The 17935-nt window shown below is 39.2% G+C and overlaps 2 protein-coding genes across 5 annotated transcripts; both read left to right on the forward strand.

Annotated features, from left to right (window-relative positions):
* The first annotated feature begins 4990 nt into the window (after positions 1-4990).
* Positions 4991-14545, forward strand: LOC128265471 (uncharacterized). 4 transcript variants are annotated; one of them, XM_053001492.1, is made up of 6 exons: positions 4991-5184; positions 8055-8288; positions 8721-10000; positions 10061-10205; positions 10907-11266; positions 11765-14545. In XM_053001492.1, exons 2-6 carry the CDS (start codon positions 8100-8102, stop codon positions 12152-12154), a joined length of 2364 nt encoding a protein of 787 aa, XP_052857452.1. In that variant the 5' UTR covers positions 4991-5184; positions 8055-8099; the 3' UTR covers positions 12155-14545. The 4 variants fall into 4 exon arrangements, with proteins under 4 accessions (XP_052857452.1, XP_052857454.1, XP_052857453.1 ...); XM_053001494.1 differs by having other exon boundaries at positions 10067-10205; XM_053001493.1 differs by having other exon boundaries at positions 8058-8288.
* A 20-nt stretch (positions 14546-14565) lies between these two features.
* Positions 14566-17741, forward strand: LOC128265494 (uncharacterized). The gene is given in 5 exon segments (XM_053001529.1): positions 14566-14725; positions 15147-15250; positions 15252-15393; positions 15395-15965; positions 17320-17741. Coding segments are annotated over 5 exon segments (1188 nt in total). The 5' UTR covers positions 14566-14674; the 3' UTR covers positions 17640-17741.
* The last annotated feature ends 194 nt before the right edge of the window (positions 17742-17935 follow it).

Genomic DNA, 17935 nt, shown 5'->3' on the forward strand with positions numbered 1-17935 from the left:
TTAATGATACATACACTTAATTGTGATTTAAAGGAACATAGTGATAAAACTCAAATAAAATATAATAGGTCTATTTCGTGTTAATTGAATCAATTAAATTTGTAAATATATCAGAAAACAATTTCCTTGTATATGTGATAGATTAGTAAAAAAATCGTTAAATTAATCCCTAAACTATTTAAATGTATAGTTTTTATATATTTTTTGTATTAAAAGGTCAGTAAACCATTGTTAAACTGCCAATTATATAAGCTCCAAAAATATTTATACTCATGTGCCCTCACTGCAGATCCACTTTAAGTTAATTCCAATTTTATTTCCATCACTCATACGCAGTGTTGGCACGTGGCTATTATGTAGTATAATGTTTAAATGCCTACATTGTGCAAACCATGGAACCATTAATAAAGCATTATCAGAAGCATTAAGCATATTGAGCGGAGGGGGGAGTACATTGAACTACTTAAATATGGCAGAAAACACCAATTAAAAATATATTAAGCCGGCTTTATGAAAAATCTGAAATAAGACCAGATTAACCCGCATTCGCCGCATGTTGCATATTTTTTTCCGCCTGCATATGTGTGTGCGCCTGGCAATGAAAGACACAAAGAGTCACTGCATCAATGGACGAGTTTGAAGGCACGATGACTAGATTACGCCTATAATGAAGGCCCCAGAGGGGGGCGAGAAGGGGCGCAAAAGGGGCGGAACAGGGGAAGACCCTTAACCCCCTGTCTGGGCCGTGTGGCAAAAGGTAAGCCCGGCAAACGGGTGCCACTGAGTGAACGCAAAAACGAGCAACGAGCTCAAAAAACGGGGGGCAAAAATACAAAAATACAAAAAAAGAAGGAACGGAATTATCATGAATGGAAACTAATCCCGCCTATGCCCTGAAAGCTTATCACAGAGCAGGCTTTCTCTGGGTCTTTAAAAAATATATGGGGCTGTGTTATGTGGGCTCGTCATTGAATTTACGGAATTTTTTCTTTATTTTTTTTTTGTGTAATATTCATTTGCTTTTGAGCGGCGGAAAACTTACATTACTAGTTTTGAGGAAAATTAAAAAGGGGAAAGGCATTTGCAACAGGGAGTGTGTTTTGTGTTCGCAATGGGCACAATGTACGGACATTTCATCAGACTCATTGGATTACAAACACCTTTGAATAGAGGTACCTACAAATTTTATTCCTTGAGATATGTATGTAATATTTCCTGGGTATTTATTTTGGGAGAAAAATGTTGGTAGGCCATAAAAGAACATGTTCAAGACTCGTACCGTTGATTACATTACGTAAATAAGATTGAGTGATAAATTCTGGATCCACTTCTTTGACAGTTTATTACTTGCCCAAAGTTTGTGCAAAAAAACTTAAATTACTTACTTACTTTCCTTTCCTTGGAAAATTAAATTTGCAACTTTTTGATGGCCGCAACTTCCGTACATTAATTAAATTCGGAAGTAATAAAAAAAGGTTCCTGCTGCCGACACTAAATAAAGATGAATGTTATTAAATTAGAGTTCAATGAACGGGACAAGGTAAACTGTTTTTTGTTTGTATTTATTCATGATGAAAACCCAAGAAAAACATATTAAGAGTTACACATGAAAGTTTACCCAAAATATAAAATTTTCATTATAACACAGAGAAGTGGGATAAATGTCAATTTAAATGTCATGCAAAATTGATTGAATCTTTGCAAGCCGGACCAAATAAACCCAGTTGTCGTATATATACATATGTTTAAGCTGCACAAATTCCAGTGCTTATACAGCTACAGCTACAGCTCCTTTAAAAACATTTATTTATAATTATGGCAACACAAAAGGGAGATGAAAAAATGTCTGTGCAGTTGGTTAAAATCTCAGGCGAAGTTCATTGAACCGTGGGCGTAAAGCAAAATGAACTCCATTTGGATATATTTAAAGTGTTGTGCCATTTTAATTACGCTCAACTGAGTTGATGAAAAAAGTGTTGTGCGCTGCTTTTAAAGCATTTCATTTGTAATTATAACAATTTCGCTTGGAGGGGTTGGCAGCGGGGAAAGCAAACTGCAAACTGCAAACTGTAGAGCAAAATAAAATATAAAAAAATAGCAGTGCTTATGTAATTACAACACTTCTAAAGGGGCCCAGTTGAGCTGCGATAAATGGGACTCCTCGGGACGTTGAATAGGGATTACTTTTACTTCCACGGGCCCACATACTTCGGGTAATTCCCGGTTAATTGGACTGTCAATTGAACGGGAAAGGGAACGGGAACTGGAAGTGGTGGGGAGTTGGGCCTTGGGGGTTGCCAACTGGAATGGTAATGGGATTGGAAGGCAGAAGGCCCAGAGGGGTGGAAAACTTTGTTGGCCAACGAGTTTTCATGCAGGCTGCTGCATCTGCCGTAGCTGCTATATCCTTCCCTATCCATTTTGTTTCCCATGTTTTTACCCGCTTTTCCCTCGTGTTTACCCCTTTCACAGCCACCCCATCCCCCCTTGAATTTTCCCCATTTTTCCGCCCCCTGTCTCTTAACATTTGTGCAATATTTTGCCATGAATTGACGGGCTCGTTGATAGGCATTCGATGGGAGGGTCTTTTGCCGTTATTTGTATGGCCTAAAACTTTTTCGTAATGCCCGATCAGGGGAGGAAAAGCGGGAAAGAGGGAATGCGGGTGAAGCATCAGGAAAAGCCTGTTTGCAAATTCAATTGAAATTGCATTTGAAATCATTTCGGCATTTGGCATTATTATACATGCTATACAGAATATACAGAAGCACTCAAACATAGTTGCTGTTTGTGTTAGTCGCAATTTACCACAATTTGCACAATTTATTTGCTTTGCCTTTGACTCTTCAACTCTAGGGAATGCCAATGCCCATTGTTTTTATTTTTTTTTTTTTATTTTATTTCATTCCGTTGCATTTCATTTCATTTTATTTCAATTTAGACCTTAACGCTGCCGCCGCACCCAAAAAAAAACAAAACAACAAAAGAAAGAATGAAAAACCTTTTGCCACTCATTTTTATTGTTTCATTTTAGACCGAATGCGGTTTTGCAGACCAAGATTTGACCGACAATCGAGCATCGAGCATCGAGAATCGGGCATCGAGAATACCCAGACCCAGACCCAGACCCAGACCCGTCCGGGTCTGGTGGATAGGAATTATCATCGCAAAAGTGTCGATTGAAAGCATTTTGATTTGGCCAACACCATCCGCTGATTGCTGCTGTCAGTGGGAATTGTTGTGAAATTCTGCGAAAATTATCCACAGCAAAAGTGGCAACTGGTAATTGGTAAGTGGAAAGTGGATATGGGAAAGTGTGGTGTGGTGTGTGTACTTTTTTAATCATCACACGGCGCATTTTTGGCGCAGTGGGACTTTTCGTTACGTTTTTCGTTTCATTGGGCTGCCTGCCTGCCTGCCTGTGTGTGCCAAAAATTGCGTAATAGCCGAAAATCAAAATGCGGCAAGTTGCAAAATGGAAATTTATTAGCCGCTCCGGGGGCTGAGAGATGTAAAAACATTTCGCGCCGAGCATCCTTTGGGGAGTTACGCTAGATTGACCACGAATTAAAGCCATTATCGGCCGAAAGGCCGACCCTTGTGTGTGTATCTATCTATTATTCAGGTTTTTAAGACCCGCTCTTGTCTATTCTGTTCTGTTCTGTCTTTTTTTTTCTCCCTTTTTTTTCTTAATCCGCTTAAAGCGAAATTGGTTCGGCAAATGTTAAAATTCCAGGATTAGGGAGTGCAGTAACATTGAGTAAGGTCAAACTGTTCGAAAGCTTTCGATCCACAAAATGTCACCCCTTCCAAAGAGTAAGGAGAAAGTGGAGAAAGTGCACGAAGTGTCACTGTTATTGGGGCATAACAGAGTTTGGGTTTGATTTTGAAGCTAGGTACAGTTGGCTTACAGAGTTAGGGGCTGCTGTACCATGTACCCCTGTTGAGTACCTAAAAAACTTAAAGCCCGTTGTATCAACCTAGTACCTGTATAACGAAAAGCTTTCAGTTATATGCATTCCAAGCTGGTTTTCCCCGCTTTAGCAAAGAAATTAGAAAAAGATGCTCCCGTGACACGAGAAAACTGGAATATATCAGTTCAAAAAAATTCATTTTTTAAATAGCTACTATTTTTTCAAAAAAATATATTATTACTATTAGCGAAACATCATATGTGTATTTGTATTTAAGTTGATTTTATATGGTTATTATAACCAAAACCATTGTACATGAATTATTTTTATATTTTGCATTTAAAACTGTAAGTAGTTTTTTTTTGTTGATAATAACAATATAATATTGATTAAGTAAGCATTTGTATTTAAACCTGTAAGTGCCGTTGATTTTCCGACGATAAAATAAATAAAGTAGAACTTGAGAATATGCATTAAATTTGACGTAAAATGTTATTTATTATTAAAGTTTTTTTCTTCAAAGCATTACATAGTGCAATATTTTATTTTTACAACTTTACACTTATTAAATAAGTGCAATTTTCATTAAAATTATATTGAAAAGTTTGTTTTATATTTGTTTCTTTAAACTTTGATATTATTTAGATAATCAACAACTTACTATATAAACTATTTTTGGGTGGTGAGTTGCATTATTTGGGACTTCGCATCACCCATTTATGGTTAATTTATTGCATTTTTTTGCTAATTTATAGAATGCCCGAGTGCTTTTGACCTGCTATATTATTATGGCGTTCAATGCCATAAACATCCCTTATGGCACGCGCTTGTCCCAAAACTGAAAATAGGACGAAATCAAGCTTTGAACCAAAGCGCAAACTTCAAATCGTCCCATTTTCAAGTTAGTTAAGATTTTAACCGAAGCGCAAACCTGAAAAAAGGACGAAATAAAGCTTTTTTTCAAAAACAAAGCTTAAGTGTAGAAAAAAAGGAAATTTCGAGGAGAGAGTGCAATTTGCGGAAAGTGGACCAAAGTTGTTGCTGTTTTGCCAGCTTTCTCCCAGTTGGCCGCGAGTTTTGGCACCGAACGGTCTACGAAAATGAGCGATTTTTCCGCCCGCACTTCCGCTTCCTGCTCTTCCTCTTTCCGCAGCGCTGCTGCTAGTTGTTATTTATTTTATTGTTAAACATTAAAGTGCTACAACATTGTTTGATGCAAGTGGCCATATGAGCATCGAATGCTTTTTATATAAAACTAGCGAAAAATCAGGTGAGTGGTTGCTCTGTTCCTTTTTTTTTGGAAAACTATAAGAAAACCCAGGAAAATTCAAATGAGCTGCGATTGTGTGTCTGAGTGTGTGTGTGTTTGCTCTAGATTTTTGGCCTTTTATCTCGGGCCTCCATCTCCTGCACTTCCACATTTTTGATTACTTTGACTTTCGCCTGCTTTTTACTCTCCCTTTCACAGTGAAAACTTTTTGATTCCTGTTTTTCTTTCTTTGTTTTCTGGCAAAATAAAAAAATGGCTAAGGGCTACAGTTGTCTCTCGCTGACGTGACTAGCGTTCATTTTTCAGTTTGTCCCATTTTTGAGGCCGCAAAAAGAGGTCACTAGCCCCCTTGGTTATTGGCTAATGCGGGACGACACATTCAGGCCCAATCTACTATATATATATGTATATATAGTAGAGTATAGTATAGTATATATATATATATATATATATATATCAGACATCGGAGGGCTGCAGCAACAAAAGATAGAGCGAAGCCAGTGGAATGACCTCGCAGTAGGTTAATGAAAAGTGACACTTTAGCTGGCTGCTGCCTGGCTTAAAGTTCTCCTCGACCACAAAGACGTGTTACCAACTTGGCACTACACTGGCCAGAATCTAATAGCCTTTTAAGCCTGAAAATACTTGCAATTTCACTGACAAGAATGGTCCCTACTCACAATTATTTTATAAAGTCACATTAGTATTCCCTTAACATGAAATGAAAATTAAATGTTTTAAGCAAAACTCTGCCCTTAAAGCCAACATACATATAACCATTTTTATTGAAATACATTTTCATTTAAACACTTTATTTTACATATTTTGAGACCTTAAAATAAGTAGTACAATTGTTCTTAAATATTTTATTTAGTTTATTCGTATAGCTTTTCGATAATGTTTTTAATATTTTTAGTCTTATTTCTGCCGAAAAGATTTACCAGAATTATTGCTTTTTTTTTTAGTGTAGGCTACGAGTGTGAGCGTCCAATTAAGCGCTCATTATACAAGTTATTTACAGGGTGTGCACAAGCCACTTATGTAAGTATGCGCTCTCGCCAACTTTAGCTGCTTTAATGGGCCGGAATATGCACTACAGGGTACCAAATGGGCGACTCTCCGCCTTCGCATTTAATTGAAATGCATTTACGGCGACATGTAGTTAAAGCGATTTAATGCCCAGCTCAATGAACTGGATGCGATGCAGCGTAGCATTAGTGGGCAAATTAATGCGGACAGTAAATGGGGAAAATATATACCAAGGCTTAGCAAACACTTTCATTTAATGTACTTGCAAAATAATGTGAAACCGTACTATGTTGAACTTCTAATTACATTATAAAACCTGTTGCTATTGGAAATATCTTTTATAATGTTATTATGAATGTTTAAATATTTACTATTTTATTGTTTATCCTCAAATGTTTATAAAATGAAACATTGGGCAAGTAATATTTTTATACCCTTGCAGAGGGTATTATAATTTCAGTCAGAAGTTTGCAACGCAGTGAAGGAGACGTTTCCGACCCTATAAAGTATATATATTCTTGATCAGCATCACTAGTAGAGTCGATCTAGCCATGTCCGTCTGTCCGTCCGTCTGTCAGTCTGTCTGTCCGTTTACATGCAAACTAGTCTCTCAGTTTTAAAGCTATCTGCATGAAACTTTCCCAAAAGTTGTCTTTCTATTGCAGGTAGTATATAAGTCGGAACGAGCCGGATCGGACGACTATAGCATATAGCTCCCATAGGAACAATCGGAAAAATAAATGAAAAAAAATTATAACTTTGCTGTTTTTTAATTTTTTGTTTAGTTCTTCGACATATAGCAATGTTTAATTATTTCAGAATTATGGTATAAATTTTATCAAAATCGGACGTCTATAGCATATAGCTCCCATAGAAATAATAAAAATATATAAAATAACTATCTAATAATTGAGCTGCAAATCATCATAGTTTCAATGTTTTTTTTTAGCACATACTCAAGTAAATCATAATTTAAATGTTTTCAAAAGTATTTAATTAATGCAATAGCTGCAAGGGTATATGAACTTCGGCTTGCCGAAGTTTGCTTTCCTTCTTGTTGTATGTCATTTAATTGGGAAAAAGTAAATATTTCATTGAGGGTAGCATATATACATATAGGTAAGCATGTTATTTTGTAAGTCGAAGATTCTGTTGTGTTCAACTTATTCAGGTAAGACTGTAATCCGTCATAAGACCCAAGTACCAAGTCCCAAGTTACCTAAGCTCATTTCGTGACCGACGACGTCGGTTCAGAGCGGATGATAACATGGATGATAAAGAGTTTGGACGAGAGGGCTGTCATTGAAAGTGATCTATTGTCACCCACCATTTCCCATCACCTCTGTCGGTCGCCTCGGCTTTGAAGTGGCAATGCTGCGTCTTCGGTTACAAATTCAATTGAAAAACTGTCAAAGTTTGTGATTGAGAACGAGAACAAGCACCTGTCCCCGCCCCAAAAAAAAACAAAAAAAAAAAAGCGCCCACGTCCACAATGATGAGGCAAATTGCTCAGTGTAAAGCGATGCGAGATGAAAGTGTTTTCGAAATATCTAAAATACCAGCCCCACCTCTCGCCATCGTCATCGGCTTCCAATGAAAACATTTGGGTTTTATTTTCGCTTTTAGAGGCAGATAAACTGAGGAAAGATGAGTCATTTTCTTATCTTCTAGTTATCTAGTTTTGCAGGCAATAAAAGATAATGCATTTTGATTGGTAATTTTGAAAAAATGTAAAACTGTTGTAGCTTTCGAACCAAACTATGATGTTCTATTAAAAACTAGAGAGATTTCTGTTATAATTTTAAGAGGAGTGTATTAAACATTGTTTTCCCTCCTTCCAGCAGGAAAGCAAAGAAATGTATGAGGATTGGTAGTGAGACACGGAGATGATGAGTTTCACCATTACGTTGGCGCTACTGCTAGTGGCGGTTCTGATCCTGGGCATCCTGTTCGCCTGCCACTGTCTTGGTCCGAGGGCCGCCAACTGGATGCGGATGCGGTCCAGCAAGGAGGAGAAGATCGGGTTGTCCAACCACAAGCAGAAGCTCTTCCATGCCAATGGATATATGGCCAGTGTACGTATGCTGGTCTTTATCATAAAATAATACATAATAATACTGACAGATTAGTAACTACCAGAAGATCAGATGAAGAAAAAATGTAGCTTTAGTGTTCTTATTTTAAACAACACATTTCTGAGCTAAATATAAGAATACGAATTTAGTCAAAAGGTAAGGTGCCTTCCAATCACTAGTGTTTTGAAATTACATATTAAGGTGCCCATAAGTATGAAACTATATATCCCGAGGTTCATAAGTGATTTTAAAACACTAGATACTTCATTGGCATCTAACAATAATTGATGTTGAAATACAAATTTTCCAAAATATATTTTGTTTCTGAATGCATATCATAACATTAATTTTCTAATCCTGAAAGACTTAAGTAAATGTTTTCTATCCAAGTAGATAGTAGATTTAATGGCATAATCCACTTACCACTGGCAGATTCAATCCGGATCGGAGTTCCTGCTGAGCACCAGCGGCAGCTTCAAGCGCTTCGACACCATCGACAAGGAGGACTTCAACCGCTCGCAGCAGTCGCACCTGCTCCTGATGAACGGCTGCGGAGGCAGAGGTGGAGCGGTGTCGATAACCGGATGCTCCAGCGTCCTGGAGAAGACCACGCCAATGTGGAACCCGCCCCCGGGGCACATTTACATTCCGCCACCGCCAGTTCGACCGGCTCCCACTCCGAATGGCAAAACGGTGACCTTCTCCTTCACCCAGGTGAACGAGGTCACCGAGGTGACCTCAGCCGACCAGGAACGTCGCTCTTGCCTGCGTCTGAATGGTGGATCTGTGGGTGGATTTAAGAATGGACCCAAGGTTGGCTCTGTGGGAGGCTCCAAAGACGCATCTACGGGTGGCTCACTGGGCGGTGTCCTGCCCCAACCACTGGAGGCACCACCTCCGGCCAGGCTCACCTCCTCCGTGACCGTGAGTTTATCAGGCACGGCCATACCAAGACCCATTGCCAAGCGACAGGTGTCCTTGCAGCAAGGCATCAATCAGGACAAGACCCTGGTGACTCCGGCGCTGGAGGGTGAAAGGAAAACGCCAGCCCTAAAACGGAGAAACTCCAGCACCAATCCCTTTCTGTGCGAGTCCACCGAACAGGTGCCCCTTTCGGATCCCCTAAATGCAACTGTTACTGCAAATACAACCACTCCGGCAATGGCAACGGCAACGGAAACCCCAAATGCCAATGGCAATCCCTTCGTGGAAAGCCACAGTCTGTCCAGCAGACTGCTGAAAATGCACAACACCACGAATCCATTTACTGGACTCACGCAACGCGTCAAGGGACCGCACCTCCTCCAAAAGACCATCTCCGAGGACTATCTCTTCCGGAAATTCAATTCCGGTGTCAATGGTCACAGTTCCATGGCCAATGGCAATGGACTCAATCATGTCCACGGACATGGAAATGGCAATGGCAACGGCAACGGCACCTGGTCCTTTGGACGCTCCCTGCTGAGACAGGACTCTACTTTGAGTCTGGGCATGGGCATGGGCTTGGGCCTGGGCAGGCGGAACAGCTCACAGATCTCGCTGGACTCTGGTTCGGGATCGGGATCGGTGGTGGGTTCGATGGACGGCATCCATTTGGAAAGAGCCGTCTCCTGTGATTCGGTCACCTCGGATTCGACCTTGTTCCTGGATCAATTGGATCAGCCCTACACTCAGATAACTGGCTACTTGTGCATTGGCCTCAACTACGACAAGTAAGCTAACGAACATACCCTTCTAATTGAATATCCTAAAGATGTAGCACATTTTCAAAGGAACAGCATTAGCAATGAGGGCATGGAACTGACTGTTAGTGTCCTGGAGGCCAAGGGACTCATTTGTCCCTTCAGCGTCGAGTCTCTGGACACATTTGTGCGCATCTACTTGGTGCCCGATCATCCCGGTGCCATGCAAACCAAGGTGAGAACTGTTCAAAAAGTTATTTAACAACTTTTTTAGTTGACTTAAGCAAAGACAAGTTACAAATTGGGATGAAAAATATATCTTAAGGAGCAGAGAATACTTAAATAAAAAACAATTTAATTTTGTATTTCACATATCTAGAAAAACACAAAAAATCACCTAAAAATCAGTTTTTGTATCAAGACCCTGTGAAACAATGGTCAAAAGATGGAATGTCATATATTGTTGTATTCGTTATAAAATTTCCAACCAAATGGCATTCACAGCTAAACCTTTTCCAGTTTTTCAAATTTTGTCCAAAAATGATGTTGTAACCCCTTATAAAAAATTCGAAAATTGGCTATTTAAAAAAAAACGCTTTAAAAATTCGTTTTTTATACCAAAACAAAATGAATTTTTTGTTAATCGATCGGGATTGTTTTTATAGGTCGCCAGCTGTACAAAACAGTCACTGGTTAGGCTTTGCGTAAAAAAAATCGAAAATTTGAACAAGATACAACAAATAAGTCTTTAAAATTTTTATTTTTTTTTAACAAATCTCAAAAAATTCCTGGGAAGTAGTGCTCAACAGATTATTTATATGTTACAAATTTATTGCCTAAATCGACAAACAATGTTATCAACAATAAAGAAGTTATTGAACAGATTTATTTCATATTTTCACCGTAACCGTAACTCAATTTGATAATCCAAACAAGGTGGTAAGGGCGGCGCTAACACCCAGCTACAACGAGAGCTTCAACTTCTGGCTGCAGAAGAGGCAGGCGCGTCACTCGCTGTGGTTTCACCTGTACCACAACGGCCCCGCCCACACGCTGATCGGGGAGGCGGAGATGGAGATCGGGGAGCTGCCACGCCCCATCACCACGTGGATCCCGCTCTCGGATTCGCGCAAGTGCAACGCGCGCTGGGGCGAGCTGATGTTCTCGCTGAGCTACCTGCCCACGGCGGAGCGTCTGACCATCGTGGTGGTGAAGGCCCGGAATCTGAAGCTGGACGCGGACCAGCCGGTTGATCTGCCGGAGTCCATGGACACGGTGAACAGCATCTTTGTCAAGGTGGGTTCGCTCAATGTCTGGCATGCATACATTTTATTCTTATGAATAAGGTCATAAATAGGGCAAAGGTCGGTAGCTTTTTCTTAATCAATTGAATTTATTATTAAATATTTTACTTTGATTTCATATTTTCCCAATTGTCAATTTCATATTTAAGACACTTTTAAAAGAAAGAAAAAACATTTGAAACTAAAAACAACATTGTAAATTTTCAATTTTTTTAAAGATAAATATAGTATTACTTCAGCCACTCTTATAGGCATACTTTGGGTAGCTTTGAGTACAGGTCAGCAAGACTACGGAATGACTGAGATTACCTAGTACAGTGTGATACTAGATCATGTAATCTACATAAAATTTAGTTTAAACAGGCATTGGTTAAGTTTAAATAGGACAGCATTTTAACCCCGTGAAATTATCTTGTTCACCTTAGACAGTCATTAACTAGGCCATGGAATATAGTACATAATAAATATATATTTTGAGTTCTGCCAACAGGTCTACCTAATGGACAACGATCGCAAGGTGCTGAAGAAGCGCACCTCGCTGAAGCGCAAGGACCGCAGTCCGATCTTCAACGAGTCGATGATCTTCAGTGTGCCGCCACCCAGTCTGACCACCACCCAGCTTAGGGTCACCGTCTTCGGGGTGACGGCGGCGGGCGGAGTGATGGCCCTGGGCCACATCGTGGCCGGCAGCTGCGCGGTGGGCAAGGGCCTGCGCCACTGGCACCAGATGCTCTCCTCGCTGAGGAAACCGGTGGCCATGTGGCACGTCCTGCGGCGGGCGGTCAATCAGCCGATTTTCACGGGCGGCGCCGAGGCGGTGGTGGCCGCCATGCAAAACACGCTCCAACGGAGCACCGCCAAGCGGAACAGCATCGTCTAGAGATCACAGATCGCCGATCGCCGATCACCGATCACACCGGCGGCACTGGCTCATGGAAATTTTCCACTTCGTTGGCAAACCGAAATTTACCGCCTTTTAGTTGGAAAAACCCCTTTTCAAAAGGAGATCAAATGAGAAAGGAAACCAACTTCGGCAAGCCGATGTTTGTATACCCTTGCAGATACTACAAAAATTAAATACTCTTTGAAAATTACTATTTTTCGAATTTCCGCTGAATTTTTTCATTTCTTAAGGAGCTATACGATAACGTGTAGTTTTAATAAATCTATAACTTTCGTTTTCATTTTGTTGTTTACCTATTACTAATATAGTGGTCCGATTCGGCCCATTCCGACTTATATATTACCTGCAATAGCAAAAGGGGAAAGTTTCATTTATATAGTTTTAAAATTTAGAGACTAGATCGACCCTTCTAGTAAAATAAATATACTCTATAGAGTCGAAACCTTCACTGCGTTGATAACTTCTGAATGAAATCAGAATACCATCTGCAAGGGTATAAAAATAAGAAGGGCAAAAATAGAAAACCTTGTGGAAAATTGCATTTACCACACTTTAGCCATGAGACTTTCTTACTTTTCTACTGCTTACCCACAACCAAACGAGTATTATTATAGATGGCCGTGTAATCTAAAAATCTTTTAAATCTAAAAAAAAACCCGCACCAAAGGACAAACGAGCCTATTGACTAGTTATATATACCAATATTGTCGCGCACTAATTGTTATGTAAAGATTTATATCGAAGAGATGTACATTCTTTCTGGATATCTGGTAGATTCAGACTCCATCAGAGTCACGCACTTGTTGAAATTTGTCGCATACAACAAGCGAAATATTTGGAGAGCTTTGGGGTTTTCCTATGCAAAAAAACCATATTATTATTATAAGAATCGAAGATACTTTCTAGAAGAATTTTACAATTACATTTGTATTTATTAGAGTAGTTTTTTTTTGTTTAAGACAAAAACCAGAAAGGTCTTTTCTTACATTTTAATGCCCAAAATTGGTTCATATATTTTGAGATCATCTGCCACTTGGGTTCTCAAGTTTCCCACTCTAATGTAATCCTACTCCCTGAGTTATTTTTTGTTTGCTTTGCTAAGGGAAAACTTAGTGAAATCCAAATAAGAGAGATACCAAGGTTATACAATTATTTCGCGAGCTGTATGATATAGTTTAGCGACCAGTGAGCCTGTTAAATTATAACTCTATAGATAGATCGTCGTTTGGCAATCAATCGTTGTTGAATTTGAAGCCCAATCGAAATCGAAATTCGAAATTGAGAAAATCGAAAAATTGAAACATTGAAACTGAGAAAATTGAAAGTCGAAAGTCGAAAATCGAGAAACGTTGAGCCCTTTAAGCATTGTGATATGATAAAATAGCAAATGAAGTGAATTCAGAGTGCGTCTGTGTCAGGAGCGAAGAATCGTATTGAAGGAAATCAGAAATCAAAAAGTATTTACGATAGTTACATTCCATAGCCGAGATGTATGTAATAGTATTATATATATAGTGTTTGTACTTTTGTGATTTGCGTTCGTTCGAATTTTTGTAGAGCCGCGTGTTTTATAATTAGATTTAGTTGGTTCAAGGATCAAACTTTTTAAGGGGGAAAATAGATGATATATACACAACACAATACGGACACATTTCGATTTCCGTTTAGAGAGCGTTTTTTGACAGTTAAGGACAATAACTTTGCAAGCATTTATGATTCAGTGTAAATCAAGTAATTATAATTATCGAACATTAATCAAAGTTTACCCCCGATTATTGTCCGCTTGTTAAAACATCGTAGATTACAATGGGACGCACTCGGAGGCACATAGTCCTTTTTCAAGTCGCACCTGTATTTTGACCAAACCAAACCAATCGGAAACCTGGCACACTTCTAGCTGAAGCTTTAATCTACGAACTCCTGTAATAGAACTCACTCACCTTTTCGAATCGCACTTACTAAATGGATGTATAAAGTGGGACAGTGCGTTTCACTATTGTAAAGTGTTATTTAATTTGAGGACAAGAATTCCTAATTTATCACCCTTAATGGTGAGTTCGATTACATATCTTCATTTAAAGCTGGCTGACAATCGCCTAAATTGGCTATAATATTTCCAAAACTTTAAAGTCCAACTGTCTGATACTAGTGAAACGCACTGTTCCAAAAAATATATATGAAATATATACATATATAAAGAAGGCATTTAAAAGGCATCAAAATGAAAAGTCCTGCCCCAAAACACTTACTAGAATATAAACCGCTGAGAATTTTTTTCTTTTTTTACTACTGTTTGTTAGCTAAACTAATGAAGCGATAATGTTAAACTCATGTTGAATTTGTATTTATACGGAAATATATATATATATATATATATATATATATAAATATAAATGTATGTGCTATATAAGATAATGCTACAAATTGTTATACAATATATACAATTGAGTCAAATAAACGAATAAAGATATTAATGGAAGACATCCAGAAATCAATATGCACTTTGACGAAATACAGAGTCCAAACAAAGATGCGCGGATGGGAAATGTACAGTCAAACATCTTTAAGTCGAACCAGCCCGATCAGAGAATTTTTAGCTCATTTCTTACGGACTTTCAGGTAGCTTTATCTTGAAATGAATATCTATTAAAAAATAACAAGAGTAACAAAAAAAAAAAAACAGGAAAATTTATAAAACTGCCGTAACAACCAAAGAATAAGAAAATTTAAAAATTCTGAAATAGTTTTATCACTATTAGATGATAATATAACCTAAAAGAGAGGAATATTGAGCACTCAAAAGATTTTTTTATAATATAATATATATTATATTATACTATTAATCCAAAGCAACTCCTTTAGAATTTGTACAATGTTGGTTGAGTTAGGTACTTACTCCTGTAGCAGAATGTATCTTTCGGATGCTGATGCGAGACATCTGTGCGGCGATTGGATCGTCTAAATTTAGAGCCAGCGATTAGCAGCCAATGGCAGGCGAGGGACCGATTTCCATCCCGTACGTATACCTCGAATATCTTGTACATCTCGTATAGCTCGTATATTTAGGATCCCCCGACTGAAACCACTTGACGCTGCCAGACTGTCTGACGGCGACAAGTAGCTGCGGCTGATGGCTGTTGGTTGTTGGCTGTTGGCCCGTCGTCCAGTTTCAGTGTCAGTGTTTATATGTTCGCGCCCCGGTCCGCATCCTTTTCAGTCGATCGGCGAGATAGGATGAGCAAGGACATAAGTGTTAGTAAAGGTGCTGGCGGTGCTGGTCATAGTAATAGAACTAGTACTAGTTCTAGCCATCGGGAACGAAGGCTTTTGAGGACGCCCAAGTGCGCCAGGTGTCGCAATCACGGCGTCATCTCCTGTGTCAAAGGTCACAAGCGGCTGTGCCGATGGCGCGAGTGCTGCTGCCCCAATTGCCAGCTGGTGGTGGATCGCCAGCGTGTGATGGCCGCCCAGGTGGCCCTGCGACGCCAACAGACCATGGAGGCTTTGGGAGCCTTGAGGGCCACCTCCTGCTCCGCTTCGAAATCTGAGAAATCGGGACTGCCCACTGCAGTGGGCACTGCCTCCAGCAGCGAGGGCGAGGATTCAATCAGCTCCACATCACCGCCGCCATACGCTCGTCTATCCTCCGCATCCGCATCCGCATCCGCATCCGCATCCTCATCCTCATCCGCCACCCGACAAGCTCTAATGGCCCAAAAGAGGATCTACAAGCAACGATTGCGCAGTTTGCAACAGTCAACGCTCCACATAACGGCCGCCATGGAAGGTTAGTTGACATAAACTTAATTTAAGACCCCAAGAATCCCCAACACTAACCCTAACAAATATACATATACATATGTTGTTATTTAAGGACAAACTTCCCTATAAAAGAATTATTTTTGTATTTTATTATTTTCCAATTTTTTCATTTATATAAAAAATCTTACTAATTACAACCCTGATATTTGGTTAACAAATGTAAATTTAAAACAAAAAAATTTTTTTTAATGAATTAGTTAATGATCACTACATAATACAAGCATAAGCCACTTCAAACCTTATTTTAAAACTTAAATGTCCATATTAGAGTATTAAAATATTGAAGAATTCCCTGATTAATACATTATTTTAAAATACCAAAGGATTGTATGAATATTTTTTTCAAACATCACAATTAAATTCGAAAAAACCCAGCCTCTCACCTAATAGGTATGAATATGTTTTAAAAAGTAGTAAAGTAGATGGTCCAGCTGAAATGATAAATACAGCCCCTACACCCCCGACTTTTCTCTGGTTGTCCATGCGGTGCCAGACTGTCTGGCCCGTCCGTAATCGGAGATCTTGGTTTTGGATCTCCTCCGTAGACGCGGACAGGAAATGACTATGACTGATGCTGATGCACAACAACACTGGCAACAATAACAATAGAATAGCAATTATTCGACGACTGACGAAAAACAATTGAAATCGGATGCCTCGAAATGTGTGTGTACGCACATTTTCCAATCACTTGAGGGAGTCGCATTCGTCGCATTCGGTAAACTGAGACGCGACCAAAAACGGAAAAACCTCTTCGGGCAAAGAAATGAAAATGTGGCAACAGCAATTGACTTCTTTGGGTTTTCCATCTGGTTTCCGAATAAGTGGCGATCCCGAATCCCAAATCCCGATTCCGATCCTCAACGATAGGTGCCAGACTGTCTGGGAACGCGACGCGTGTCTCGGATTACTCAATGTTAATGGGTCCAATCTCGAACGAATCGCGGCAATTTGTAGTGATAACGCCCATCCCTGTAACTGTTACACTGATAAAAAGAATGGAGGAGTGAAAATAAATTTATATTTAATTCAACATTTAATTTAAATTAAATATAAAATCATAATATAAAATGCATTGCACATTAAATATTTATTTTATTAAATAAAATATTTGCTTTAATGTGGAATATATTATTTGGTTTGAATGCATTACATTTAAGTTTAATATGGATTCAATTTCAATTTAATTTTTATATTTAGGAACCTGTTTTGAATCAATTTTAATATAAATCAAAACTAAATATTGACTATGAAATACTAGGATTTACTACTATTTTACCAGAGTACTAATTTCTGACTATTTTTCCCCTTTTTTTTAGAGTACAAACAGCGATTTCCCACGTTCAGCTCGCCATTGATGGAGCGCATGCGCAAACGACGAGCGTTCGCCGATCCGGAACTGAACTATGCTATGGAGGCAACGCTGGGCGGGAACGCTTTGTACTTCGCCACCGTTGCCGCGGCAGCGGTCCATCACGAGCAGCCCATATATCACCCGATGCCACCGACGATCCCGCCCTCGAAGCCGCCCACGTATGCACATCCCTCGATGAACACACCCTTTGCCTCCGCAGCCGCCTCCGAAAAGAAGCCCAAGCTAAGCTTCTCCATCGAATCCATCATGGGCATCAGCACGTAGCCAAGGCTCAAGAACTCAAGAGGGTATATTCATCATCCTATCCTCCTCCATCTAAAATACACTCTGTACATAGCCCTAGAATAAGACGACCTTTTTTTTTGACTAGCCCCATAAGTTTCGAGTGAAATAAAACAACGGAAAATGTTTTGAATTAAAAGCCTGGTATTTTTATTCTTTTAAATCAATTCCATTAACCAAATTATAATAACTAAGTACATTTTTATTTAACAAAAACGTATTATCCTCTAGCAAAAAATGTTTAAGACCAAAGTATGCCTTAGTTAAAAAGTATAGAA

The sequence above is a fragment of the Drosophila gunungcola genome, unplaced genomic scaffold, assembly GCF_025200985.1.
Source record: "Drosophila gunungcola strain Sukarami unplaced genomic scaffold, Dgunungcola_SK_2 000126F, whole genome shotgun sequence".
Lineage (NCBI taxonomy): Eukaryota > Metazoa > Arthropoda > Insecta > Diptera > Drosophilidae > Drosophila > Drosophila gunungcola.

Excerpts from the sequence above, each read along its gene's own strand:
- LOC128265471 (XM_053001492.1), top strand. The coding sequence starts at position 8,100 with ATGATGAGTTTCACCATTACGTTGGCGCTACTGCTAGTGGCGGTTCTG. Across the intron at positions 8,289-8,720 it reads CCAATGGATATATGGCCAGT|ATTCAATCCGGATCGGAGTT; the intron begins GTACGTATGCTG and ends TACCACTGGCAG. Across the intron at positions 11,267-11,764 it reads TGAACAGCATCTTTGTCAAG|GTCTACCTAATGGACAACGA; the intron begins GTGGGTTCGCTC and ends TTCTGCCAACAG.